The following is a 26,391-nucleotide window of genomic DNA, read 5'->3' on the forward strand; positions in this document are numbered from 1 at the left end:
GAGACTTTTCTGGTTCCATACAAATTTTAGGATTGTTTGTTCTAGGTTTGTGAAGAATGCTGGTGTTATTTTGATAGGGATTGAGACAATCTTTTTTTTTTTTTTTTTAATTTTTTTAAATGTGTATTCATTTCTGAGAGAGACAGACAGAGTGTGAGTAGGGGAGGGGCAGAAAGGGAGACAGAATCCGAAGCAGACTCCAGGCTCTGTGGGGACAGCTCATGGGGCTTGAACCCGTGAACCATGAGATCATGACCTGAGCCAAAGTTGGACATTTAAGCGACTGAGCCACCCAGGCGCCTCGAGACAGTCTCTTCTTTTTATTGGAGTTCTTAGTCTAAAGAGTTCATTTCCCTTTTTCTTTTTTTTTTTTTTTTTTAATGTTTATTTATTATTGAGAGAGAGAGAGACAGAGCATGAGCAGGGGAGGGGCAGAGAGAGGAGGAGACACAGAATCCAGAGCGGCTCCGAGCTGTCAGCACAGAGCCCATCACGGGTCTCGAACCACAAAATGCGAGATCATGACCTGAGCCGAAGTCGGACGCTTAACTGAGCCACCCAGCTGCCCCATTTCCCTTTTTCTTTTAGCCTTTATACCTATACTTTGCATTTCTTTATTTAGAGGTTGCTCTGGAGATTACAATAAACACATGTAATTCTGCACAGTCTCTGTGGTGTGGCCGTGTTCTCACCTTCACAGGCACAATCACCAACTTTAACTTTGCCTCTGGCCCCACTCCCCACACCCCTTTATGTCATAGTTGGATGTGTTGTGTCTGTGGACCTCCTGGCCCCCACTAGCAGTGTTATGATGTTTTGCTTAGAACAGTCATCTGGAATAAAGTGTGTCAGCGCTGTGCTTGGAATCTCTATACTTCTTGATGTTTTCTTCGCATTTTTCTTATAGATTAGCCTACCATGGCAGACCAGAGACAGCGCTCACTCTCTACCTCTGGGGAATCACTCTACCATGTTCTGGGGCTGGACAAGAATGCAACCTCAGATGACATTAAAAAGTCCTATCGGTGAGAGGCCACACGCGGGGAGGACCTCGTACCTCGTGGGGTTTGACTTGCATTTACCGAAACCAGTGTTTGTCCCTGGCTGAGCTGACCCCGTTTCAAGCTGGCGATGGTTCCACCACACCTTGTAGCCTACAGCTCTCAACTGATATTTTCTCGGCAACGACAAAATAACACTTTGTGGGTGATACAGACGGTCTGCCCTGGAGCAGCCAGGTCCAGAGGGAAGCAGGTCTGAGCCTGCTCCGTAGCCGGGGCTTTAGAATGCTCAATGATTTGCTCTTCTCCGCGCAGTGACAGTAGTCCCCTCCCAGTGGAACTTACGCACAGCTGCACGGAGTAGGCCAGAGGAGGCAAACCCCCGAGTCCGCACCCTCAGCTAGTTGTCTCTTGTGTTCCTCACGTGTGTGATTCGTGAGCACGGAAAGCAGGCCCATGTTGTGCTCGCCTCGCTTGCAGTCACTTCGTGGGGCAGCTGAGCAGTTAGCCTGCTGGGACACTAGAGGTCGGCAGTGGGTTTGCCTTGGAGCTGTTGGAAGAGCCCTCCCTCCCCCACCCCCCTCGCAGGCTGTGCCTGCGGCCACTCCCCCAGGGTTAGCCTCACCCCAGGACCCTCTTCTCTGGGGCCGGGTCAGGGTCAGGGCCGGACAGTTTGCAGAGATTTCTCTGGATCTGACAGTCTGGAACTCTGGAGAGGTGGAAAGTGCCGCAGTGATGCATGAATGTGTCCTCCACGGGGCCCTGTGATGGGTGTGTGTGAAATAAGGGACAAAGAAATGGTTTTGATTTGCAGAAAACTTGCCTTGAAATACCACCCTGACAAGAACCCCGATAACCCGGAGGCGGCAGACAAGTTCAAGGAGATCAACAACGCCCACGCCATCCTGACGGACGCCACAAAAAGAAACATCTACGACAAGTACGGGTCGCTGGGGCTCTACGTGGCCGAGCAGTTTGGAGAGGAGAACGTGAACACCTACTTTGTGCTCTCCAGCTGGTGGGCCAAGGTGAGCGGAATGGGCGGGGGGCGGGGGGTCCGGGCGCACACAGTCAGACCGTTCGGTCCAGGGGCTCTGCTCAGGGGCCCCGGTTCCCGGGTGTGGGGCAGCCTTTCTCCCCGTCCCGTGCGGATGCGGCCGGCTCGCCTGTGTGCAACGGGCCGAGAGCGCACAGAGCGAGCCCGACACTGAGCGGACGTCCTCTGATGAGTAAGTTCCTACAGAGACAGGCCTCGCAAGGGAGCTTTTCCAGCGCGTTTTGGACGGATGTTTTTGTCGTCGTGGGGGAGGACGTGTTTGAAATCTGACTTGAGAAACTTTTGACATTTTGTCCGGTGGTTCTGTTTTGAACACTTGTCCTTTTCCTCACTTGACTCACAAGCCGTGTCCCGTGAAGGCCCGAGGGTGTGACGGCCCCGGCCACCAGGCGCCGTGGCGCTGGCCAGTCAGCCCCGTAGCCCCTCCCTGTAGGCTCCCTTTCCAGAAGCTTACAGAGCTCCGTCTCTCGGTGTCCCCGCTCCTCGGGCCGCGAAGGGCCGCGAAGGGCGTCTGGGCCCGACACGCCCCCGGAGCGGCCTCGAGCTGGCCGCGGGGCGGGGGTCCCGGAGGCCGCGTGGCCAGCGCCCCTGTCGTCCACCCGCGCAGGCGCTGTTTGTCGTGTGCGGCCTCCTCACCTGCTGCTACTGCTGCTGCTGCCTCTGCTGCTGCTTCAACTGCTGCTGCGGGAGGTGCAAGCCCAGGGCGCCCGCGGGCGAGGACGCCGGCTTCTACGTGTCCCCCGAGGACCTGGAGGCACAGCTGCAGTCGGATGAGCGGGGTGAGTGCCCGCCGAGGGCCGCTGAGCGGGGCGGGCCGGGCCGGGCCGGGCCCTGAGCCGTGTCGACCTGTCTTGTCAAACAGGAGGGCACTGACACGGTGCCGCAGTGTTTGTGGTGGTCGCTGGGACTGTTGAGGTGTGAACGTGGACACTTGAGGTAAAAGCAGACGCAGAGGGCTGTCCCCACCCGCGATCTGAAGCGGCCGAAGTTCCACGGGACCCAGCAGGTGGGGAGGGACCGAGGGCTGGCGGTGACCTGAGGCGACGGAGGAAGTTTGCGCTGGGTGGAGGTGCGCAGGTAGCCTCTCCCCTCCGACCTGTGACCCTGGTGGAGCGGCCAGGCGACGGAGCTTTGTCACGAGGACGGTGTCGTTGGGGGTCACACGTGCGCTCGGGAGGCCCGGTGGCGAGGCTCCGCCCTCACACGATGAACACGCACGTGCTTGCTTTTCAGAGGCCGCAGACACGCCGATTGTCATACAGCCAGCGTCCGCCACAGAGACCACCCAGCTCACGGCCGACTCCCACCCCAGCTACCACACCGACGGGTTCAACTAAGTTCCGGAGCCGCTGTGATAGAGGATAGCCCAGCACCCGGCCACTTCACCCTTAGAATCATGAACTGTAGCCGCAGAGATGGGGAGGGGGCTGCCCTGGCCACGGAGGAGGAGCAGCCGCCAGCCCGCCGGGGCCCTTCCCACCTCTGTGCCCGCCCGCCCGTCACCCCCCAACACGTGAAGTGCGTCGCATGCAGTATTTAAAGCAGTGTAGCTACGGTCCTCTTCTGTTCTCTCCTTTTTTAATAGCATGTCTGGGGCCACGTTCCGTGTGTGTCTGTGTTGTGGGCGTGCCGCGGTGTGGCCGCGTGAACCAGACGCCGAAGCAGTCTCGGGGCTCACGAGTGGCCGCACCGGCCGTGGCTGCTACGTAGGGTCTCCCAGCCGGGCAGGCTGGGGCCAGAAGGGTGGCTCCTTCCCCTGTGTTGGTGGCGGCCAGAGGCGGGTTCTGGCCGGCGGCAGCTGTGAAGTCCAGTCCCTGTCCTGTGCTCGCCAGCCGTGTGGTCACAGCCAGAGCCTCTGGACGCGTTCGTTGCCTGGGAGGAGCTGGGCACATCCTCCCTCCGCCCAGCGCTGGTGGCCTTTTCGTGCTGTGGGTTTGTGCGGGGCCGTTTGCCTTGGTGGCTTGGCCTCGTGGCTGGGTTTTCCTTTGGGTGAGTTTGTCGTGGAACGGGTCGCAGGCTCTGCCGACCCCAAGATCGCGTTTTCTGCCCGGATGCGGCCCGGGTCTCCGTGGCACGCGGTCCCTGGCCAGGCTGCGGGACGTGGTTCTTCCGCACTCCCACTCTTGTGCCCCGGCCACATTCCAGCCACCTGCCCTCCCCTCGGGTCACCCTCCACATTCCTTCAGGCCCGCCCGGGCCTCCTGGTGGGCCTTTCTGAACCTGGAAGAACCACAAGTGGTGGTGGCGAGCCAGTCTGTTGTCAGAGGGGCTGACCGTCCAGGCCCAGGTTGCTGGCGGAGCAGGGCCGAGCGGCTCTGGGAAGCACAGTGGTGAGCACAGCCCTCTTCTCTGCGCTTCCCAGAGCTCCTACCCTCCTTCCTTCGCCCGTTCCCTTCGGCCGCCGTTGATGGTTCAGGCAGCACTAGAGACATCAGGTTCCCAGAGGAGGCAGCACCTGGACCGAAGGTGCACCTGGTGCCCTTGGCTGGTGAGCCAGCAGCCGGACTGTGGGATCCTCCTCTCACCGCTGTGTTGAGCAGCACCTTTCGTGGAGCTGGAAGTCAGTCTTGTCTGTGCCCCAGAACTCGTGGGTGACGCCCCTGCCGCGGGGACTGAGGAGACGTGGGTTATGATGTGCCCGTGTCGGCCCAGAGTTGAGAGTTGCCCCACACCCCCAGCGGCACCAGATGTGCTGTGGCTCCCTGCTGGGCCTGCACTGGCCGGTGGAGACCCACGGGGCCCACGTGGGCCTGGCTGCTGCAGAATGCGTCCTGGATTTGCAGATGAAGGACGAGGACGACGCCGGCTCAGACGTACCAGGTCGTGCTCCTGACGCCTGCGGCCTCCACCCCCTCCCGCCCGCCCGCGGAGCCCTCGCTTGTCTGCCACCCAGGGCCTTGAGGAGAGCAGGTTCTTGTTGTTGGCCAGGAAGTGGCTGGAGGGATAGCAGTGTGAGGACAGAATGTGGACGCGCTCGGAGAGCAGCCGTGTGAGGGCGGAGCCAGTACCAGGCCCCTGGGCAGGTGTTTGATCCCATTTTGTTGTTTTTTGTCCATTAAAATGATTGTGAAGACGTCCAATGAGAGAGAAAGTATGCACTGTGATTTTAAATTAGAAATAATTCGCTAAAATCTGACCTCGTGAAAGGCTAAGAAATTCATTGCCGGCTCTGGGACCAGGGAGGAGGTAAGACCACAGAGCTGTTCTCTGCCAGTCCCAACACGGCAGCAAGATGGAGCCTGAGAGGCAGGCTGTGGTCAGCCTTTGTGACGTTCTGGAAATACCTTTGGGAGCTGTTTTTCCCCCAGAATGGCCAAGAACTAACTTCAAAGCCTGGACTTAAGGTAGAAAGCCTCCCCCTCTGCTGCTGGGACCTGCAGGGGACCATGCACCTCTGTGCTCAAAAAACCCCGGGTCCACTGCATGCGTATGGGGAGCCCCTCGCCAAGTGTCCTCCAGCCACAGGACGGGACACTGTCCTGGGGGCCGGGGTGGGTGGGTGTTGCAAGAGGGGCCGGGCAGGAAGTTTGTCCGACCAGTCCTTTGAAGAATGTGTATAGTCGAAGTGAATCGTGGCAGTGAGGACGGTGACGATTGCCCAGGGGCCTGGGGTTCTCCCCGCCTGGCCCTGACTTGGCGATTCTGAATGAGAGCCCCCCGGCTGTGCTCACTGTCAGCGCTGGGCGTGTTCCCTTTTTCTGGAGTGTTCTGTGTTTCCCTGCTGTGCACTTGCTGAGTCTGGAGGGGCACCCTGTTCACTGGCCACATGGGGGCGACTGTCTGCCTGCTGCACAGCTGTGAGAGCTCCTGGCTCTAGGACACCCCCACCCCACCCCCGCTTCCTTTCCCGTGGGCCCCCCCCCCGTCCCCCTCTCCCCTCCCCCTCCCTCTCTTCCCTCCCTACAACCCCCGTGCCTTCCCACCCACCGCCCGCTTCCCCCCTCCACTTACCTCCTCTGCTTCCCTCCCCCACACACCCACCCTCCTCGAGCCAAGGCCATGTGTGGCCAGAGAGCGCCGGGCCAGTGTGGGCTGGAGCCCGTCCTGTTCCGCAAAGCGCAGGGCTTGCCCAGATGCCCTCAGGGGCCTGGCAGCAGCGACCGCTTCAGGATGGCAGGAAACACGCAGGAGACTCGCAGGGCGTCTGATGGTGGTTGCTGGTGTTTGCGTTCTGTTCCTGCCCCGTGATGTGGTCTTCTTTCCTTTGTCTTGTCTTCCTTTGGCTTTGTTCTGTTTTCAAACTGCTTTAGATATGACCGCTCGGCGTGTGAGCTTTCCTAGTTCCCTGGTCAGTCAGCGCGGTTTGGCACCCATGGGGACCCACTGGAGAAGAAGCCAGAGTGTGCTGAGGTTAGAGCAGGTGGCGTTTCCACACCCTTGACCACCAGGTGTGGCCACGAGGCTCCTGCTCCAGGAAAGGCCTGTTCCCACGAGTTCTGACGGCAGGGGGGCCGTCGGGTGAGCTTCTGCTGGAGGAGTGCCCGCTGGCCGTCTGGGAGACGCTGGGGTGACACCACCAGCAGGTGGGGTAGGCGCCTGCCCACGGGCTCCCACCGGGGGCGGGGGGGGGGGGGAAGGGGGGGGCCCTGCTCGGCCTCCCCCGGCTCTCAGCAGATCCCACCAGAGGGACGGACGTGAGGGTGTGGGAGGAGCGACCTCATTCCTTTCTCAACACGCTGATCTGTGAGCCCGTGTGACACAGGACCGCCCTGTTTGTTTTTGTTACTTTGGTTGTGAACCCTCCTGTGGAATTGGCGAAAGCTACGTTTTTACTGTCCTTACGAGCACGGTTGGCGTTGTCTGTGCTGTAGGTGTGGGCAGTGGGTGTGCGTGTGTGTGTGTGTGTACATATGTGAATATGTATATATCCCGCGGCAGGCGTGATTGCTGCTGTCCAGCGGCAACAAGTACAATAAAAGCTGGCCCCAAAACGGCCTTGGGTTTCCTGGTGAGTTGGGTCAAGAGCAGGGTCTTGGAGGCAGGTAGGCTCCTTCGCCGGGTGCGCAGAAGTGAACACCGACCCACTTGTGTCCCTAGGGTTTGTGTGAACGGCCAGGTAGGGTGCCAGGGCTACCGTGGTGGACCGTCCCCCAGTGCCACCCCCATCTCTGGGGGCCCACCCTTCATGCTCACCTGACACTCCAGTGAGTGACCCTTTGGGACCTCCAGGTGGCTGGAAATCTTCCCTCCCTCGAAACATTAAAACCGGTTTTCTAAGCATGGGATACAGCCCCTGACAAATGCATTCTAGAGGGGATGCTGTCTCCTGCCCACAGGTCTGCTTTGGGAGGGGTCCACTGGGAAGGAGCAGGGGCCACACGGGGCCACCCTCCAGGAAGGGGCTGGGCTCAGGGTCCACAGGCAGTACCTTTCGCAGATTTTGTTTCCCTAGGAAATGGGACAGTGTTTCAAGCTAAGAGAGGGAAGGCAGTTCACTCTGGAATAGACACGTGTATATATACATTGTTTTTAAATACTAAATACAAATGCATGGAAAGAGCCGTCCATGCGCCGGTTTTGTCCTGTTGCTGGAACCCACAGAGGTGGGCAGGTGCCCCTGACCCCGGCTCCCACGTGCACCCTTGAGGGCCAGGCTGGAGGGTTAGGATGGGTCCCGTGATGATCTCCATTTCGTATGTCTGAATGTTGACCTTAAAATAAAGATAACTGTTGTAAAATAAATGTTTTCACCGCAAACCAGGCGTGTGTTTTATTTAAGGATCCCTGCGGCATCCTCTTTTGGGGGCGTCTTGCACCGGGGGGGGGGGGGGGGGGGCAGGGACCTCACTCCCACCTGCCTGGCCCACGTGTGGACAGAAGCCCCTCCTTGGTTCTGTTTTTCACCTCCATTTTCTAAATACCACAAATAGGGTGAAGAGAGGGTCCTGTAAGCCCAGGGCGGCTTGGACTGTGGCTTCTGCGGCCCTCCTGGGACATGTCCCAGCAAGCTGCTGGCCGAGAGCCCGTGCTTCCACTGTCCCCTCATTCCCACCTGGCTGACTTGGTAACTCCTACCGCCTCAGCCTGGAACCGCCCCTGTCCCCCACGCAGACGGCAGATCACAGAACTGCCTGGCAGGACGGGGCGGGCTGCAGGAGTCCGGAACAGCACCCCGGGCCTGGGCCCGAACCCTCAGCGGGTAGCACAAGGTAGGCAAAGGGTGACTGTGGGGGCACCTGGGGCAGGCTGGCCACCCCCCGCTGTCCCCTGGGCCTGTGCTGTGTCCCCCCGTCCCCCGGTTCCGACCAGGTCACCCCAGTGCCCGCCCACCCAGGGCATCAACGTGGAGTGCACTCGGGTCCTCGTGCCTGGACGCTGCTGTGCCTCCCTCCTGGGTCATGTCTGAGCCAGTGGTGACCTGGCACTGCATCCTGGTGTCTCCTCAGCAAGGCCACCCTCCACCCCAGCCCCCATCTGGTCCTCCAGCCGTCATGGCTCCACGGGGTTCAGAGTTTCACCCCCACACACACCACACCGCCTTGGTGGCAGACAGACAAGAACAGCGTGTGGCCTGGGCCCCGTCAGGCACCCCTGGACTGTGTGCAGGTCACAGCATGGGGTTTCCGGCCCCACTCCAACTACTGCTGTGCCTCTCTTTCCTCATCTCGGAGATTGAGGTCTCTGCCTCAGGGCACGTGTGTCCCTGGGGGGTTCGTGTCTGGCCCACACAGTGGGGCAGGTGTCCCAGGGGCCTTGGCTTTAGGTGGGAGAGGCCACCCTGAGCCAGGAGGCCCGTGAGTGTGACCAGCCGGTCCCGGCCACAAGTGTCACCTTCCGTACCCTTTCAGTGACTGTCCTTCACACCTGGAACCCCCCCCCCCCCCCACCTTGGGTCAGGGTACTGGGTCGTCTGTTCCCTTGGTCTTAGAGCAAGGCAGAAATACTTGGAAAAAAATTAAGCAGCATAGAAATGCTAAAAGTAATTTAACAAACACCTTGAAACAGACCCTCCTTCTGGACATAAATATGAAGCCGTTTGATTTAGATTTTCCATAAAAGGAAAGCTGACGGTGAAGCCCTGTACCTCCCGCCCCAGCCCCGCATCCCCCTTCCAGCCGTGGCCACCAGAATTTTAGTCTCTTTCTGCCTGTGGTTCTAACCCTGCCCACCGGTGTCAGCAGCCATAAAGCCCATTTCATTCATGATTTTATCGACCTCTAAAATTTTGCCTCAACTGTAGCATGCTGTACTCAGCATGCACTTTCCTTCGGTGTAGGTTTTTTGAGAACTCCATCGTGGCTCCACATAGGTTTGGTTGGTTTGCTTCAGCTGCTGCATGGCATGCAACCTAGAACCAACCACAAGTGGTCGACGGCCTTGCTAGCTGAGGACGTGGCTTTTCGGTTTTTCGCTGTTGACCAAAGCTGGGCTGCCGGGAGCAGGTGCACGCAGGGCCAGCGGGCCATGGCTGGGCACCCATCCGGAAGCCCGTGGACTGCGCCGGTCACCGTCACCACTGGAAGCGGGGAGGAAGCGGGAGGGGGCGACCGGGAAGTGGCGGGACGTGGCCCCCCCCGCGGCGGGGGCAGGGGTCTGGGGACCCGGGGCGCCGAGGGCCAGGCGGGGGGACTCCCTCCCGCTCAGGAAGACCGCGGCAGCGACTCCGCGAGAGCAGCTCGAGCGGCCACGGGCCGCGGGCAGGACACGGGGGAACCGGGGCGTCCGGGTCTGGAGGGGTCCCCGGCGCGGCCCCACCCGGCGAGCGCACGGCCGCTCGCAGCCCCGGACGCCGGGCTCTCTCCTGCCGCAGAGGGACCCGCGCTCCTACCGTTTCTCCGCGGACTCCGCTCACCGGCCCCCCACCCCAGCCCCTCTCCGTCCGGGTGCGCGGTGCCGCGCGGGCCGGCTCCCCACGCTCGCTCGGCGGCTCCGCTGGCGCTGGGGCCCGGGGGCGCAGCGGGGGGGCGCGGGAGGCTCGGAGGGGGCGGGGGCAGCGCTAGCCCCACCCCCGCCACGTGACGGCGGGCCAATCCTCGGCCCCCTGGAGGCCGGTCGGTGACCGGAGAGATGAGCCTGAGGACCCGCGCCGGGAGCCAGGCCCACCCACCGGCGCGCCGACCCCGGGCGTGTCGCTGCTGAGGCCGATACGGCTCCCAGCTCAGCCCCTCCTCCGGCAAGAGGTGGGTCCTCGTGAGCCCCATGTGCGAATTACCCCCTTCTTGCCCTTCGACCCGAGGCCAGCTGAAAACCCACCCGCTAGCCCCCGCCGGGCCCCTTCGCGCCTCTGAATCTGCCGCTCCCTCCCGTCCTGCTCAGAGCAAACCCACGGCTCCAGGCTGCTGAGCCCGAGCGAGCCCGGCCAGGAATCCGGGCACCTTGCGGTTCGGTGGGGGGCGGGGCGGGGCGCAGCTGAGGCCCCGTGAGGGGTGGAGTCTTGCCCCAGGCCCGTAGCAGCCCCCAGAGTCCACTGCTGACAACCTGGCTGACTTGCCCGACTGAGCGTGACCACCAGATGTGCCTAATGCCGGTCTGGGGCTCCCCAAGCTTCCCTTCCGGCCAGGCCCCGGGGGGGGGGGGGGGGGGGGGGGCATCGCTCCTCGCCTTGTGGCAGCCGCTGCTGGCAAAGGGGTGGCACCTCACGGGCTGACGAACCTGAGACTGACCCCGGAGACACCATTCTCAGGTTGGACAGTCCTAGAGGCACCGCCCGGGGGCAGCTGGCGAAGGACACCCACCATGTCACGGGAGCTTCTGGACCAGCGTGGGATGGGCTCCGGCTGTAGCCCCGTCTTCCCAGCTCTCCTCAACTTCTCCCCCAGGCACCTGCCCCCCCACCCCCACCCCTCAGCTTCTGCTGGGCCCGGAGGAGCCCAGATGCCTGGAAAGGCAGCATGAGGGCCACCGGAGAGTGTCCTGGGGATGGGCTCATCCATCCCTGGAGGGCCTCACCCACGCCTTCTGCCCCAACTGGAACCCCCCGATGTGCCCAGAAGCTGTGTTGACTGTGGTTCCCAGGAAAGTCTTGGACCTTGGATTCTGGTCCTATCTCTGGGACTAAGAGGCCCCAAGGCCCAGAGGAATTGTCCCCTCCTTTCTCTGGCAGCCTGAAGACCCTCCCCCAGCGCCGTTTGCAAGGTGACCTACTTCTACTCCCCGCCCCCAACAGGACCCGGCAGGAGATGGGCTCAAGAACCCCCACCCACCCTCCCCCAAGCCCATGGCCTAGCTTCCCCAAGTTGCCTTGGACGAAGGGACCACAGCCTGAGGGGGCAGGTCCTCTGGTTCAGGCTTCCCGTCTCCCGATTCTGCCCTAGGCCCCCACTGACCCTCAAGAAACGGGAGGAACTCGTCCTCCCCCAGAGGCTGGCTGAGTTGGGCAGGGGCGACTGGGCCCTTTCCTTCCAGCTGCGTTGTGCACACGCACACGTGCCTGTGGATTTGCCGTGTGCTGATGTGTGTGCGTCGTGTTGATACGTGGGTGTACGTGTGTGGGTTTGAGTTATTCTCTGGGAGCTGGTCAGCCCCTAGCTGGGCTCTGGGGGGCCCTCCGAGGAATAACCTAGCCTCTGCCTGGACCCTCATTAACGGTTTGCCCTATTTCTGTTCTGGAAAGACCCAGTGTGACCAAATGGCACGTTCCCAGCCTCACTGCCCCAGGTTATCTCCTAAGCAGGGCCAGGCCAGGTTCCCGGCACACAGCACAAGGATGTTAGAATGGGTGAGCGGGGGCCCCAGAACATGGGGAGGGGGGTCTACTCACCAGCTTGGGCAGAAGCCCCTCCTGCTGACCTCTGGGGCCCATGTCCGTGCTCTGTCCCTGGTGCCTGGCCACCCCTCGGACAGCCTCCTGCCTTTATCTGCCTGCCCTTGGCCTGGCCCCCACCCAGTGACTTCCTGTCCACACCCCCGCAAGCTTTTCCATGACATGGTCTTTTGGTGGGGGGGGGGGGGGGACACCAAGGAGATCAGGAAGGCAGGAAAGCGGCAAGAGCCAGCCCTGGAAGAAAGAGGGGGACGAAGGCTGGGGGTGCCCGGCAGCCCACCCCCAGCAGCCCAAGCATCTGCGTCCCACACACCCACACCCAGGCCGGCCTGCCACAGACCCACCGTCTGGAGGGGAGCGAGAGAAGCCCACACACCCTCGAGCCCGGTGGCAACGAAGGCAGGGCCGGAGGTGGGTTTCTGGTTCCACACAGCACGGCCGGCCGCTGAGGCCCCGCCATCTCTGCTGCAACTTGGGGCTCTTGTCAGTGGCTGGGATCCACTCGTCACTCCCTCCTACCGCCGCCCACACGCTGATTTCCGCCCCACTCCCCTCCCCGATACTACAAACACATGGTGGGGGTGGGAGGCGGCTGCGGAGGCTGTCTCTTGAGACCCAGAGCCCCAGGTCCCCGCGGCCACCCAGGGCCCCGTCTAGCAGAGCCAGGAGCTGTGCCCTCCTAAATCCGGCACTGAGCCCGGATCGCCGGGAAAGGCCAGCGCGAGACCGGGGGTGCCTGTTGTGCTGTGGAGAAGGCCAGGCCCCTGGACTCTTCCTCTCCGTGGTGGCTCCGCACCTCGGTCCCAGGCAGGGCAGCGCTCAGGTGCCCCTCACCCATCAGTCACGGCTTCATTTCCCTGAACTTTATTTTATAAAACGTACAGAGTGAGTTACAGCGGTAACGTCTTTTTTTAAACTGAAATAAGTTACTGACATCTCTGTAAGCAAGGCCACCCGAGGCGGGAAGAGGCTGGGTGGGGGCGAGGGCAGGAGGGCTCAGGCTCGCTCAGGCTCGCTCAGGCTCGCTCGTGGAGGCCACTCTTCCTCATCACTGCCGTCAGGAACAGCGTCGGTCCCGAAGTAGCGGTCACCGAAGTTCCCTGGGGAAGGAAGCAGGCCCTCGTGGCGGGGATTCGGGCCGCCAGAGCCCCCCCCCCCCCCCCACCTCCCGAGCACCGCTGACCGGCCCTGCGCGGCCTCACCGATGCCAGGGATGATGCGAAAGAGGTCATTGACGCGCTTGTCCACAGCTGTGGTGAGGATCCTCACTTGCGGGAAAGCATACGCCACCGAGTGAACACCCATCTCCGCCATGAGCAGCGACAGCAAGAAGATCTTGTCCTCCGGCACGTCATGGTCCTGCACGGTAAGGGGCCAGTGAATTCCAAGCCAGCCCTGCGGCCGGCGGCCCCCTCCAACCCACTCACCAAGAGCACCCGCACGGCCATCATGGCTGCAGCGCCCGTGGACACGGTGCAGTCCATCAGGATGACATGGTCGTCACTAATGTCCTTGGGCAGCCGCAGGTAGTGGAGCTGCGAGGAGCCGGAGTGGAGTCGGAGCCGGAGTCAGAGCCGGCACAAAGCCAGGGCTGCCCTCCGGACGCTCCCCGCCCCGGATTACCACCGCCTCCCCCCCCCTCCCCCTCCCCCCCCCCCCCCCCCCCCCCCCGTGCCCTCCAGGCTCCCTGCGCCCCTTGGCCCCTGCCCTCCAGGCTCCTTCCGGCCCCGCACCTCGGGCTCCCCAGTGAGCTGGTTGGTCTGGATGAGGATAGTGCCTATGCGCACGTCTTTGCACACGGCCCTCAGCGCGGGCTCCATCGTCTCACCGGCCCGCAGGATGGACACGCCAGTGATCTGGGGGCCCGGGGGTGGGGGGCGTTGAGCTGGCCGGACCTACTGCCTCGCCTCCCCAGCTGCCCCAGTCTCGCCCCCCGGCTGCGGCCGGCCCCGCCGGTACCTGCTTCCCCGCATAGCACTTGCCCGCGTAGTCCTGCCCCTGCGGGGTCTGCACGACGCAGTCCTGCGCACAGAGGGGGTGGGGGCGCTCGTGAGCACGAGGGGCCGCCCACATCCCGCTCCCCCGCCCCCCCCCCCCCCCCCCCCCCCCCGCCCCGCACCTGGAAGGGCAGGAAGGAGAGCGCATGCTCAATGAGCAGCCGCATCAACCGCTTGGAGTAGAAGATGAATTCGTCACGGCTGGTCTCCTTGTCCCTGTGGGCCGGTGGCGTTAAGCAAAGGGGTGGGCCGCCAGGGGCCACCTCGTCCTACAGAAGGGCTCTCACCTGATGATGGTGTGCATGCCTCGCACCTGCGGCGTGCTCTCGAGGACACTCAGCGTCTGAGGCAGAGGGTGGCACTGGTGCGCCGAGGCCAGTGCGGCCCTGGAAACACAAGCCAATTGGGGGACTCAAGAAGGGGTGTCTCCTCCTGGCGCCCCATCCTCCCGCTCCGACACTGTGTGTGGGGCAGATGTGAGGGGGACGGTGGGGCGTGCAGAGTGGGGGCCGCCGCCTCCCTGTGGCCGACCTGGAGGGAGGGCCCCACCCCGAGATACGCCCGCCAGGCGAAGGCAGAGCAGCTGACCTTCAGGTGGGAAAGCGAGGGGCTACGGTGTCAGCCTCCCCTCCCAGCCCCAATCCCCTCCGGGCCTTGCTCGGGAGAAAGCGAAAGGGGACCAGGCAGTGGGAGGGAGAAGGAGTCTCAGCGCCCAGGAAGGGCGACTGGTCCCCGACCCCAGAACATGTCTCTCTGGGCAACAACTGAGCTTCAGGGCCAAACTTCACCCTGACCCTTCCCTCCAGGTGATGCACCACCCTCTCAGAAGACAGGAGCAAATCTAGCTCAGGGCCACCCCTGCTGCACCAGGCCTGGAGTGGGGAGAGGAGGGGGGGGGGGGGAAGTGGGGAACAGAGGGGGCGGGGCAGGACGGAGCAGAGGGGGCGGGGCAGAGGGCAGAGCTGGGGGAGGGCGGAGCAGAGGGCAGGGGGCGGGGCAGAGCTGGGGGAGGGCGGAGCAGAGGGCAGGGGGCGGGGCAGAGCTGGGGGAAGGCGGAGCAGAGCAGAGGGGGCGGGGCAGAGGGCAGAGCTGGGGGAGGGCGGAGCAGAGGGCAGGGGGCGGGGCAGAGCTGGGGGAGGGCGGAGCAGAGCAGAGGGGGCGGGGCAGAGCCGGGGGAAGGCGGAGCAGAGCAGAGGGGGCGGGGCAGAGGGCAGAGCTTGGGGAGAGCGGAGCGGAGAGCAGAGCCGGGGGAGGGCGGAGCAGAGCAGGGGGGCGGGGCAGAGCCGGGGGAGGGCGGAGCAGGGGCGGGGACAGCAGCCCCCCTCCCCCAGCAGCGCACAGCACAGCAGCAGCACAACCAGAGCGCACTCTGTCCTCACATATCCCAGCGCAGCTTCCTCTGCTCGCCAGGTGAAGAGTACGTTCGGGGAGGGAACAGGGCAGGAAACCCAAGGGTTTACAAAGAGGAAAAGAACAAAGAGAAAAAGAGCATTTAGCAAGGGAGCGCGGGCAGCCCCCGCAGCCTCCGGCTAGCTGGCCTGAGAGAGAGAGAGAGGCAGGTGGCGGGCGACTGGGGGACCCCTGGAGGCTTTGCTCTCCGAGGCACGGCCCCCCGCCCCGAGGCCTGCCTGCCTGCCTGCCTGTCCCCGCCGCCGACCGCCCACCAGCAACACTTCCTGGGGCTGACAGAGGCGAGCGGCCGCCAGCCACCACTTCCGTGGCTGGCCAGAGAAGGGGAACTAGCCGGCAGCAGCATCTGGGTGTTTTCTCAAGTCTGAAACCCCAGGCTTGTTGTATTCTCACAACAGAGGCTTCCAGAGGGCCTGACAGGACAATCCCTGCAGGTGCCCCGGTCTGGAGGAGAGCCAAGCAGTGATTGAAGCGAGGGCAGGACGCTGGAGGGGCCAGTGACTGGCCCTGGAGGCATTCCCAACGCAGCGGCTGGGGCTCCCAGTTGTGAACCGGGGGCTCTCCTGGTGCTTTTCCGATCCCACAGAAAGCCTGGGCTAAAGGCAGGTCATTCATTCATTCATTCATTCATTCATTCATTCATTCATGCTGAGCACTGTGTGGGGTAGGTGCTTCCTCTGCTCCCTTGGGGCCCTGGTGCATTCAGAGCTCCTGGCTCTCGCTCTCTCCAGGGCCAGATGGGCAGGGGGCCAGGGGGCCGAGGCCTCACCACCATCTGTGGGAATCCAGACCGGACCCTCAGATCAGGCAAAGGAGGTATAAACCCAGGCCCTCCCTCTAGCTTCTGAGGGGCAGGCCTGTAGCCACTGACCTGGGGGGCACCCAACAGGGCTGGCTCAGCACAGCTGTGCCCTCTGGCGTCAGACCCCGTGCAACCAGCCCCATGCTAGGGAGAGGCCTCCAGAGAGGTCTGACCAGGGCAGAGTCAGGGCTCTGTGTGACCTTGGGTAAGTTCCTTAACATCTCTGTGCCTTAGTTTCCTCACCTGCCAACAAGGACAGGCAAAAGCAGTGTGGGGGCCACCACACTGTCCCTTCCGTGCCTGGGGCAGGGCTGCCCAAGGGTGGGCATGACAGGAGAGGACCCTCCCGCCTGCCCAGGTGACAACCCAAATTCTGAGCTGCCTGTGGATGTTGGAAATGCCTCCGTCTGTGCAGACAGGTGTAGGGAGTCTTACCTGACACTGAGCTCACGCTGCGGCAGCAACACAGGGAGACACAAGGGAATGGGGTGGCACGTCAGTGATGGTAGCGCTGCTCACCTCGCAGTCACCGGACAGCACAGCCCCTCGCCACCGTGCACCCTGGCCAGCTGGGCCACCCCCACCCAGGAACGGACCTGCCACAGCCCCACCAAGGGATCGTCCGAGGCAGCTGCCAACCATGGGAGGGAACCAGCTGTTACGGCCTGTGACCTGGGCACCCTCTGGACTGGGCAGTAAGAGCCAGGACTCCTGGGGCTCTGTTCCTCATTCCTCAGGCTTCCAGCACCCCATCACGGAGCCTGCCCAGAGCGGTGGGCAGTGCCCTTAGCCAGCCCAGCGCATGTAACTTCAGGTTGGGGCACCCCTCCTGGAGTGTTCGGGACACAGCACCCAGCACTGACACCCAACGGTCCCTGGAAGCTTTGGGAAGAACAGGAGTGCACCCTTCCACTCAAGGCCCAGCTCAGGCCGGAAACACCAGAAGGCACCTGTACACTCCACGCTTCCTCAGGGAACCCAGCTGCCTCCGGCCAGCACAAAGGGCCAGGGGCTGGTGGGCAGCAAGGCTGACCGAGCAGGCCTGGGACACTGGAGGGCCAGAACGTGGCAGGGGACAGTAAATACACGGGGGCTGCAGAGCAGGTGGCTGTGGATGGTAGCTGTAGGGAGGCAGGGAGTGGGGCTGGGCGGGCTGCAGGTAGCTGGGAACCTGGCCCAGCTGACTCACCTCCTCCAGCTGGCTGTGCATGTGCTGCACGATCAAGTCGATGGCCACTGTGTTCCCGCTCCCTGGGACGGCACAGGACAGGTCAGGAGGGTGACACGGGCAACCAAGGCCTCCTCTGCCCACATCCCCAGGGCAGGTGGGTCTGCAGGCTCACCCCAGGGCACCACGATGTCTGCCACACGCATGGTGGGCTGGATGTACTGGTCGAAGGCAGGTTTGACGAACTTGTTGTACTGCTTGATGACGCCCTCGATGTCTCGGCCTCGCTCGCTGATGTCCCGACGCAGCCGTCGCACGAGGCGGATGTCAGAGTCTGTGTCCACAAAGATCTTCATGTCCAGGAGCTGGATGGGGAGAGCCGGCTGCTGAGCGGGGCGTGCCACCGGCAGGGCCGGTGTGGGCGACATCGGGACCAGTTCCTGCAAAGATCTCTGGGCTGTGTGCTGACCTTGGGGCACCTTGAGGGTCTGGCTGGTACCTCTGGCTGGCAGTGTGCGTGGCTGTGGGGGCATGTACACGTTGCGTGGGGGCGCTGTCCACCAAGGGCTTCAGCCAAAGGCCACCGGATGGGTACTGGTTCCCGAGGCAGGTGGAGCCGGCACCACTACCGTGGGTCGTCCGCTATCTACGTGCCCTCACACACATCAGGGGACTGGGGACTTGTTCCCTCCCCACCACATCCCCCGTCATGGTTCTTGGGCTTGGTGAGTTCAGGTCTGGCCTAGAACGGGCGGATGTGGGGCTGGGCACTGCTGTACGGTGGGCAGCGGAGTTCCCTGAGCCTCAGCCCAAACTCGCTGGCCTCAGAACTACAAGGAACCAGGAGCGGATCTGGCACAGCTGGCTGTGAGCACAGGCCTCCCCCGATGGGCCTCAGCAGGGGCAGGAGAGGGAGCCCCGCACAGCATGGCCTGGCGGGATGGATGTGGCTGTGCATGCCTCCCAGGGGTCAGGGGTGCACCACGCAGGCGGCACAGACACAAGGGCCCGCCTCCATCCCAGGCAAGAGCACGCACGTGCACACACGCAAACCCACACCCACCACCCCAAGGTCACTCTGGCCTCAGTGCCTGCATGAGCCCCAAAGAACAGCAAAGGAAACACAGGCACGAAGAGGGTGAGTAAGGGTCAGAAGAGAAAGAAAACACAGTAGAGGCCCTGGCCCAGGGCTTGCACCCCGACCTGGAAGGGAGCCCCTCCTCAGGCTGCCTCCCCCACCAAGGGCATTTCCAGTCTCTCTGTGGGAGTGGCGGGTCTGCCTGACCCAACGTCCTGACTGGCTCCCCACAGAGTAGCCATTCCTCACCCAACACCCAGTGACTGCACCACAAGGATGGGACAGGTGGCCATGCACCTGTCAGAGCCAGTGGCTTGGCCTGCTTGGAGGAGGCAAGGTTTGAGGTTAGAACCACAGCGGGGGCAGGGAGCTGAGCCGGGGTGGGCGTCCCCGGCCGTCAGCCTCGAGCCCTGCTCTCACCTCCAGCAGTGTCTTGTCAGCAAAGGCCATGATGCCCTCGAAGATGATGACGTTTGCACCATAGAGCGTTTTCTGCAAAGGAATCGTGCAGTGGTTCACCCTCTGTGCCCACCGTGCTCCCAGGAGGATAGGCACAGGCCGAGCCCAGCGGGCCTACCCAGTCTTTCTTCCGGCTGTGGGTGGTGAAGTCGTACACGGGAACCTTGACACTCTTGCCCTGCTTCAGCTTCTTGAGGGTGGACACAATGAGGTCAAAGTCAAAGGCGTCTGGATGGTCAAAGTTGAAGTTGTTGCGGGCAGCCTGCTCCTGCTGCTGCGTGGTGAGCACCTGTAGGGGGAGGAGGCAGGGGCTCTGTGTACCCCTCCCCGCCATGACCGGGGCCGGGGCGGGGGCTCCAGGCCCCTCTGAGGACGTGGCCTGCACGTACGGGAGTGCTCCTCACCTTGTAGAAGGAGTCCATGGACAGCAAGACCACCCAGGGCACGTCCAGGGCCTCGATGATCATCCTGGCCACAGTTGTCTTCCCGGAGGCGCTGCCACCTCCCAGGCCTGCGGGAAGGGGCAGAGTGACCCTGAGCAAGGGCCGCCCAGCCGTCCTCCCAGATGGGTTCCCTGACACAACTGAGGGGCACGAGGCTGCTGACGTCAGTGGAGCTGCTGCTCAGGTGCTCGATGACAGGTCCTGCCTGACCTCCCCCTCCCGCCGCGGGCCTTGCTCACCGATGGCGAAGGCCTCCTTGGACTGCGTGCCATGCTCGTTGTACCAGGGCGGCCGCCCGGCTGTGTAGATGGTGCGCTTGCTGGTGCGCAGCAGGGGCGGCTCAGACTTGCACTGGCTGGTGGTGCGCTTCCGGGGCGAGCGCCTGGTGCCCACAGCCGGGAGGAGCCTGTCCAAGGACTCCGCGTTGCTGCTGCAGAGAAGGAGTACACGCTCGCCTCTGCCGTCCTGTGTCGGGCCTGGCGTGGCCGCCGTGGGGCGCAGCCCCCGTGCAGGCACACGGGCACGGCGCGGGGGGGGGGGCAGACTCAATTGGGGCATACACAAAAAGCCACCCGCAGCCCACCCACAGGGCTCCGGGCCTCGGACTGCCACTGCCCACACAAGTTCAGAGGGACAGCAAACACAGGGCAACGAGGACTGCCATCTTGGGCCTGGCTCCTCTTTCCTCGTAGGCTGGGCACCAGCGGGCTCCATAGGGCCCCTGTCCTTTCAGGAGATGAGAGGGGCACACCAATGGCAGTCAAGACCCCGTGGAGGACTATGTTTCCTCCCAGGACACTCTCTGGGCAGTCCTCTTGTTTTATATGATCTGATCCCTGCCACCCCGTCGGGTACACAGGGAGAGGGGCTCCGGAGACAGAAGCTGCTGACGGGAAAGCTGGGCAGGGCGGCAGAGTGGATGGGTGCAGGAGGAAGGCCCTGCACTGGGAGGCCTACAGGGAGGCCCTTGCTTCTTGCCCTCCAGCACGCTGCAAACTCCGGGCAGAAGGCAGCGGCCCCCAGGGGCTACGAGCTGGAAAACTCAATCCAGGGAAGGCACGGACGGCATCTGTGTTCTGTCCTGCCCATGCTGTCCCCCTAGTGCCGAAGGGACATGCTGATGTCTCTGTCATTTCAGAAGGGCACGGTGTGGCTGCTGGCCCAAGGCCTCAAATCCCAAGAGCGGCAGCTCCGGGGACATTCAATTTGGCTGAGTGGCCCAGCTGGGAGGCAGTGTCTGCCTGATGCCTGCTCAGAGTCTGTGCTGAGAGGCTTGGACACAAAAGCCTGGTGTAAAGATGGTTGCAAGGCCAGGACAAGCCCAGGGAGAAGGCATTTCTGGCCACCGCATGAGAGAGAGACTGGGCTGGCCAAAGCATCACCTTGCTGACCTGCTCCCGAGGCTTCAAGGCAGGCTTCAAGGCAGGCCCAGCACAACTACTGACTATCCGGGCAGAGCCCCCGGCGGGTGGGAAGACAGGGCAGGGAACCATGTGGACGCGCTGGGCAAGTCGTTCCCTGCGGAACGCTTTCTGCAGCACTGCTGTCCACCCCTGGTCCAGGACCCTGGTGATGAGTGCTGCTCACAGTACTAGCAGGAGAGCCGGGGATGAACAGAGACAGGGAAGGCGTCCTGGAAGTATGGCTGGGTGAGAAAGTCCAGTGCCATGAGACACGAACTCATTTATATATTTACATAAAACCGCCCGCCTGCACACACCTTCATTTGAGGGTGCGTGAACAAAACGGGGCGCACAGAGAGGACTACAGTCTGTGAAGTCTGCTGCCACCCCTACAACCAGCAGTGCCGGGCCGCAGGGTGCCTGGAACCGGGCCGCAGACCCATGCCCCGGCAAGGGTGCTGCCAGCTCACCCAGGCCCGTGACAGTGCCTTCCTGCCTCTGGAACAGCCTGCAAGAGCCGGGAAGGTGGGGTGCACATGTGTTGGGCGTGGGAGGAATTAGCTGAAGCCAAAGGCGTGACAGGTAGCGCTCGGGAGCCTACTGGTGTGTTGAGAGGACAACTTCAGCAGCAAGAAACCGCCCACCACACGACAGGAAACACGTGGCCGCATCCTGGGGGACAGACAGCACAGGACTGCCGCTGCTCCTTGCCAGGACAGCACAAGGAGCCAGCGCTGGAGGTGATTAGCCTGTCTGTGTGCTCAGTGTCACCTCTGTGGCTCTGGAGACAGCAATCTGGAGCGAGGACAGCCCTAGGCACTGTCACCCAACAGCAAGCATGTGGGGGCTTCTGCCCAGCATGGAGCCACCCCAGCAGTGCCGCCCACACGCCCATTCAGTCAAACCAGAGAGGGACACAGTGCGGGGGTGGGGAAAGCATGCACCAAGCAGCAGTATCTCCAGGACCTGGGCAGAGGGCAGTGCTGTGTGATCTAACACCGGACGTATTCGTCTAACCACACTGAGCACACAGCCCCCACGGCTCACCAATGTGTTGCCCTCCCAAGCAGGCGGCCCGCCGCTCGCTCTGGAGATGACAGATGGCCCATTCGGGAGAGTGGAGCCAGCCCTGCGGTGGCCCTGGGGGTGACGGTGGGCAGAGAACAAAGTCCAGCCCCGTGCCTTCTGCGAGCACACTCCAATGTGGAAAACCTGACTTGCAATGGAGGAAGTCCTCCCCATCTCAAAGAACGCGCTCTTGTGCGCTCGTGCTGAGCATGCCCACGCAGGACCGCCTCAGGGCAGCGTAGGCCTGGGGCTGGCATCGCTCCCGTCCCCTGCTTCTCACCCCGGCGCAGTGGCCTGGCCTCTCCAGCAGGAAACTCAGAGTCCCTATTTGTGAGTGTTCATTGTACTACTGAGGTAATGACGGCCACCACCACTGACAACTTCTGAGGCTCATGCTGCCAACAGCCTGGGACCATTCCAGGGAAGAGTACCCGTGCGCCAGGAAGAGCTGAAAGTAGGGCAGAGAGAGCTTTGCCAGAAACCCGCCCCGTCTAGGGCGCCGCCCCATCTAGGGCGTGTGATGGGCCGGAAAGGCATCAGGCTGGGTCTGCAGCCAACTCCAGCTGCACTGCCTTCTCCAAAGCCCCGTCTCTCTCTGGGAATCAGGGACAAAGCCGCGCTGTGACCTCAGAGCAAGCCGCACCCCATTTTCTCGGCGACACGACCTTGGAAATGGGAACATCGCACAAAAGATCTCATTTCTCAGTCAACAGATGGTCGGGGTGCTTCTGGCTACAGTGACAAAAGCTAATCTCAAACCAAAGGATTATGAGCCACAACAGAGACTCACCTGTAACAGACAGCCCCAAGCAAAACCAGACCCTGCTGGCGGCCAGCCCTGCCTGGCCCCTCACGAGCACCTACCCGGCCTGTTTCCCTACGTTGATCGGACACACGCTACATGGGGCTGCCAGCGGCCAAGACACTGCAAAGGCAGTTGCCTCACTACAGCCGCGGGGGACAACAGGCCTGCCACTCACCTGCCTTCCGCTCCGAGGGCCCAGCATCCCGAGATCCTGATGCCAGGGTAAGCTGGGGGGCTGCTCATGGCTGGGACACAGGGGACAGTGGACAGCAGGGTGATCCCAGGTGTGTGCAGGAGCATCTCCACAGGGCCACTTAGACCCACAGTGGCCCCCTTGGACAGCTCAGGAGACACCTGAACTGTCCCTCCATGTGTGGGCAGGAAGTGCTGCAGGTGAGGAGCTGGGGTTGGGTCTGAAGAGCCTCCCGTGTGGAAGGAACAGCACTCACTGCCGGCCTCAGAGGCTGAGGCCACGGGCATTAAGAGGATCACCCGGCTGGGGGCTGTGCACTTTCCTGATATTAATAGCACTGACCCTGCTGAAAAGAACAGTGTCCTGTGGCCCTGGCAGACCTCAGGCCTGCCCTGGCCTGTGCACCGGCTGGTGCACTGCTGGCCCAGTGCTTGCCGAGGACCACAGTGCACCCCTCCTAGAACACCATGGAAAAAACTCCAGACCCCAGGCCTGCTTGGGACTGTAAAACCAATCCTCTCCTACACCCCTACAGAACAGGGAAATCTGAGGTCTCTCCTGGCCAAGTCTTGCTGAATGTCAATGCTGCGCTGAGCGTCACACTCTTGGCCCCAAGGTGCCTTCTAGAGGCATAAACAAACCTGAAACTCTATCCACCTGCCCCACCCCCTCCAGGGGTAGGCTCCAGTTCATCCCCCAAGGCCACCCAGTGCTGCGTGTTCAGCCAGGGGAAACAGTCATTCTCTAGCCTGACAGCAGCAGAAAGAATGGGTTCAGCCCCAGCCTCAGCAAGGGTGGGTCAGCCAAAAGATCTTTACTGCAGTGTGTGAAGCGGTCTGCATCCCTAGGTCCTCAGCCTCCTTTCCAGCTTTTCTCCTGGCTTCTAACAACACGGAGGCTCAGGGAAGAGAAGATTCCAGATGGGGCTCACATACCTGAAGAGGGGCCGCTCCTGGCCGCCCAGGTAACAAGGGTGTGTCTGCCTCCCTGTCCAGAGGCACTTGGAGGCAGAACTGAACTGTCCAACTTTGCCCACAAGCGCTTCCCCCTCCTGCTCCCTGGCCTGGACAAGCGGGCAGGGCTGGCCCACACTTGGGAGGCTGGAGCTGTCCTGGACAGGGCTGCAGAGTTGGGGCATGCAGCACCAGGGCCTTCACTGGTGCCTGACACTCTGTCCAGGTTTAGGAAGTTTGCTGGATGAGTCAAATGAGGCTGGATGGAGGAGGGAGGAGCCAGGCCCCGTGGACCCCAGACTGCTCAGAGACAGAGGTGTCAGGGGAGTATTCTCAGGGCAGGTGGAACACTGGGGGGCTGCAGCCTTAAAGGAGCCAAAAACAGGCTCCAGAGACTTGCACAGCCCCTACCCCATTACCCTGGAAACCTCCCTGCAGAAGTCCCTTGTTCCTGCTGCTCTGGGCGGGTCTAGCCAGCCTCCCTCCATTCCCATAGCTGCAAACCCACCTCCACCAGGACCGCACCAGGAGACAGCCCCAGGGGTTCACTGTTATCACCACCATTCTCATTTACCCATCAGCATGTCCAGTGCTAAGGGAGTTGGAGTCTCTGTCCTCACGGAGCTAACCCTCTAGAGGGGCAAGCAGACAAAACACAAGGGCAAAGTGGACAAACCATACCAATGCGTCCGCAAGGATGTGGAAGAAGCTGGAAGGGTGGTCAGGGAGAGCCTTAGCTCAGGGGCACTGGCACATACACCTAAAATGCCAACCAGACCCAGCTCCGGGGCTCTTGGGGGGTGTGCAGGGACTGTGGGGGCAGCACAGAGGAACAGCCCTCAGGACACCAGCCAGCATCAAGGGACAACCGTGAAGTCCAGAGGCAGTTCCAGGGTAGACCCCATGGGCCTCTGGAGAAAGCGTGCTGGAGTCTCCACTTACGGCTCCCAGGTCCTGGCTCTCTTCCGACGACCTATGCTTCCCTGGACATCACGGGGGGGCACCCAAGCCCACTACATGATTCTGCACGCAGGATGGGGCCCTGAATGCAGCTGCCACCTATCTGTGTCCTCAGGGAGTGCTTTTCTCAAGGGCCTACCTAGCTTTATCCTCTCTGATCTTGGGCTACCTCAAAGATTCTTTGGAACAAGCAGGTGTCACAGACTCAAGTCCTACAAGACTCACCCTGTGCCAGGCATATAGTCACTTTTTGCTGGGAAGGTGTGAGATGGGAAGGACACACAATGCTCCTCAGGGCCTGCACAGCCTCCTGCGATCTGGCGGCTCCTGAAGGAGAGCTGTCATCTCAGGGCAGCCTCGCCTCATCCCTTAACCCTCCCCACCCCCCACCGCCCCCGCCCCTCTCCTCCCTCCAAGAAAGAGGTTGCCCTGGCACCCAGACCATTCTGGAGGAATCCAGGCACACAGCATTTCTGCCTTGGAGAGATCACCCAAGTCCCGAGATGAGATGCCCGGGCTGGAACCGTGGTTTCCTTGGACCCCCACAACCTGCGGCCCTCGCAGAGCCTTCCTGAAGCGACAGTTTAGACCCGGAAGTGCAGGGGGTCGCTCCGGATCGCGGCTCAGCCACCGCCCCCTGGTGGGCCTGGCCCCAGGAGCTCAGTAGGAGCCCATTTCCTCTTGGCCTCTTCCATCTCCCCAGTCAGGGTGACAAAATGGCCCTGCCCCCGCTCTACCCTTCCAACTTCAACTCTTGCAAAGCCTCCCCAGAGCCTGGCGGCTCGGCACAACAGGTGGGGCAGGCGGAAGGCAGCAGGCACGATCTACCCCAGACTCACGAACCCTGGCCTCTTAGGTGGAGCAGGGCCTGAGTCCCGGCGGATTCCAGAACACACTGACCACCTCAGATGCTCCAGCCCAGGGGCCCTCCCCGTCCCCTCGGGACAGACAACAAAGTCCACGCCAGCTACGTGCAGAATCCGCTTTATCCGCAGAACCTCGGACTGGGCGCCCGGCAGGCCCTGCCCATGAACCCGGTGCCGCCGGCCATCGAGGAGCCGCGGGGCGGACACGGTCTCACCTCCGGGCTCAGCGCCGCCGGCCCCGCCAGGCCCGGAGGAACCTCCCACCGCGGCCGGGCCCCCCCCCCCGCGTGTCCAGACCCAGCCCGTCGAGGTCGCCCTGCCCGCAGGCGGACGCCCCACCGCACCGCGGACTCCGGCTCACACGGCGGACGCGAGAGGGCGTGCGCGGCCCCCAGCCCGTGCTCTGCGGGGCGCGCCTACCGGTCCTCGCACGAGGCCTCGCTCCTCTCCGCCGGCCGGTCGGGCCCGTCTCCCGCCGCAGCGGGCGGCGGAGGCAAGCGGGGCGCGTCAGCAGAGGCTGAGGGCGCCGCCATGGAACTCTGAGGCCTCTCCGCGGGCCGCGTCTCCGGGGCTGGCCGCCGGGAGTCGTAGTTCGGGGCTTTGCGCCGCACACTCGCTGGCGCGCCGTGCGGACTACAAGTCCCACAAGGCCGTGCGGCTGTGCGTGCCGGGACTCGTAGTCCGGCCTCACCCGCTGGGAGCGGGCGGACGGGCGTCGTCTGCAGGGAAAGATCCCACCCCGAGCTTTACCACAAACTCAGCAGCACAAAGCCCCTGGAAAAAAATCAATAAACATTTATTTGATACAGTCATATTTAATACATACAGTTGATGGCCCACCCCCGCGCCACATGGGGCCGGGAGGCGGGGACGAGGACCGGGGACAGATGGTCACAAGGCGGGCAGGGCCCGAGCTCACCGTCAAAACATCTTGCAAATAAACACTTTGTAGATAGAATATATATGTATATATACGGTTACAAGTGATAGCTGGAACCTCTCTTCCGAAATGCACTTATGTACGG

The 26,391-nt window shown here is 62.6% G+C and overlaps 2 protein-coding genes and 3 long non-coding RNA genes across 12 annotated transcripts in view; 3 read left to right on the plus strand and 2 right to left on the minus strand.

The window, feature by feature from the left end:
* Positions 1–7,755, plus strand: part of DNAJC5 (DnaJ heat shock protein family (Hsp40) member C5) — a 38,888-nt gene extending 31,133 nt beyond the window's left edge. For 2 of the 3 annotated variants that reach the window (XM_086702768.1, XM_086702767.1), the window contains exons 2-5: positions 908–1,025; positions 1,816–2,029; positions 2,666–2,837; positions 3,292–7,755. In XM_086702768.1, the coding sequence (XP_086558894.1) occupies positions 919–1,025; positions 1,816–2,029; positions 2,666–2,837; positions 3,292–3,395 (597 nt within the window). In that variant the 5' untranslated portion in view covers positions 908–918 and the 3' untranslated portion in view covers positions 3,396–7,755. Of the gene's footprint in view, positions 1–907; positions 1,026–1,815; positions 2,030–2,665; positions 2,838–2,920; positions 2,995–3,291 lie in introns of all 3 variants that reach the window. The other variant, XR_015249609.1, reaches the window with a different exon arrangement.
* On the minus strand, positions 7,509–10,167 carry LOC147582893 (uncharacterized). The gene is made up of 2 exons (XR_015249612.1): positions 9,827–10,167; positions 7,509–7,709 (listed from the first exon to the last, which is right to left on the minus strand). It is a non-coding gene; the product is annotated as an uncharacterized LOC147582893 (long non-coding RNA).
* A 12-nt stretch (positions 10,168–10,179) lies between these two features.
* LOC147582894 (uncharacterized) lies at positions 10,180–12,650 on the plus strand. The gene is made up of 2 exons (XR_015249613.1): positions 10,180–11,716; positions 12,085–12,650. It is a non-coding gene; the product is annotated as an uncharacterized LOC147582894 (long non-coding RNA).
* Positions 12,610–25,982, minus strand: UCKL1 (uridine-cytidine kinase 1 like 1). Of its 6 annotated transcripts, none has more exons than XM_086702757.1 (16): positions 25,787–25,982; positions 24,726–24,827; positions 19,358–19,545; positions 19,080–19,186; positions 18,794–18,964; positions 18,637–18,708; positions 17,314–17,503; positions 17,160–17,221; positions 15,138–15,157; positions 14,046–14,144; positions 13,881–13,974; positions 13,721–13,783; positions 13,495–13,617; positions 13,189–13,296; positions 12,964–13,120; positions 12,610–12,861 (listed from the first exon to the last, which is right to left on the minus strand). In XM_086702757.1, exons 1-16 carry the CDS (start codon positions 25,897–25,899, stop codon positions 12,758–12,760), a joined length of 1,773 nt encoding a protein of 590 aa, XP_086558883.1. In that variant the 5' UTR covers positions 25,900–25,982; the 3' UTR covers positions 12,610–12,757. The 6 variants fall into 6 exon arrangements, with proteins under 6 accessions (XP_086558883.1, XP_086558884.1, XP_086558885.1 ...); XM_086702758.1 differs by lacking the exon at positions 25,787–25,982 and adding an exon at positions 24,943–25,315; XM_086702759.1 differs by lacking the exon at positions 24,726–24,827 and having other exon boundaries at positions 25,787–25,978.
* LOC147582895 (uncharacterized) lies at positions 19,540–26,180 on the plus strand. Its single transcript, XR_015249611.1, has 2 exons — positions 19,540–22,616; positions 23,436–26,180. It is a non-coding gene; the product is annotated as an uncharacterized LOC147582895 (long non-coding RNA).
* Positions 26,181–26,391: the final 211 nt, after the last annotated feature.

The sequence above is a fragment of the Puma concolor genome, chromosome A3 (assembly GCF_028749965.1).
Source record: "Puma concolor isolate L17-30 chromosome A3, mPumCon1.1.hap2, whole genome shotgun sequence".
Classification (NCBI taxonomy): Eukaryota; Metazoa; Chordata; class Mammalia; order Carnivora; family Felidae; genus Puma; species Puma concolor.

What these genes read in the sequence shown, in the direction of transcription:
- UCKL1 (XM_086702755.1), bottom strand. Translation starts at nt 22,874, where the DNA reads ATGCCCGTGGCCTCAGCCTCTGAGGCCGGCAGTGAGTGCTGTTCCTTC. An exon ending in CAAGGAGGCCTTCGCCATCG is followed by an intron (nt 19,187 to 19,357) that starts GTGAGCAAGGCC and finishes CCCTTCCCGCAG; the next exon opens with GCCTGGGAGGTGGCAGCGCC. An exon ending in AGTGCTATGCGGGGAAGCAG is followed by an intron (nt 13,618 to 13,720) that starts GTACCGGCGGGG and finishes CCGGGCCCCCAG; the next exon opens with ATCACTGGCGTGTCCATCCT.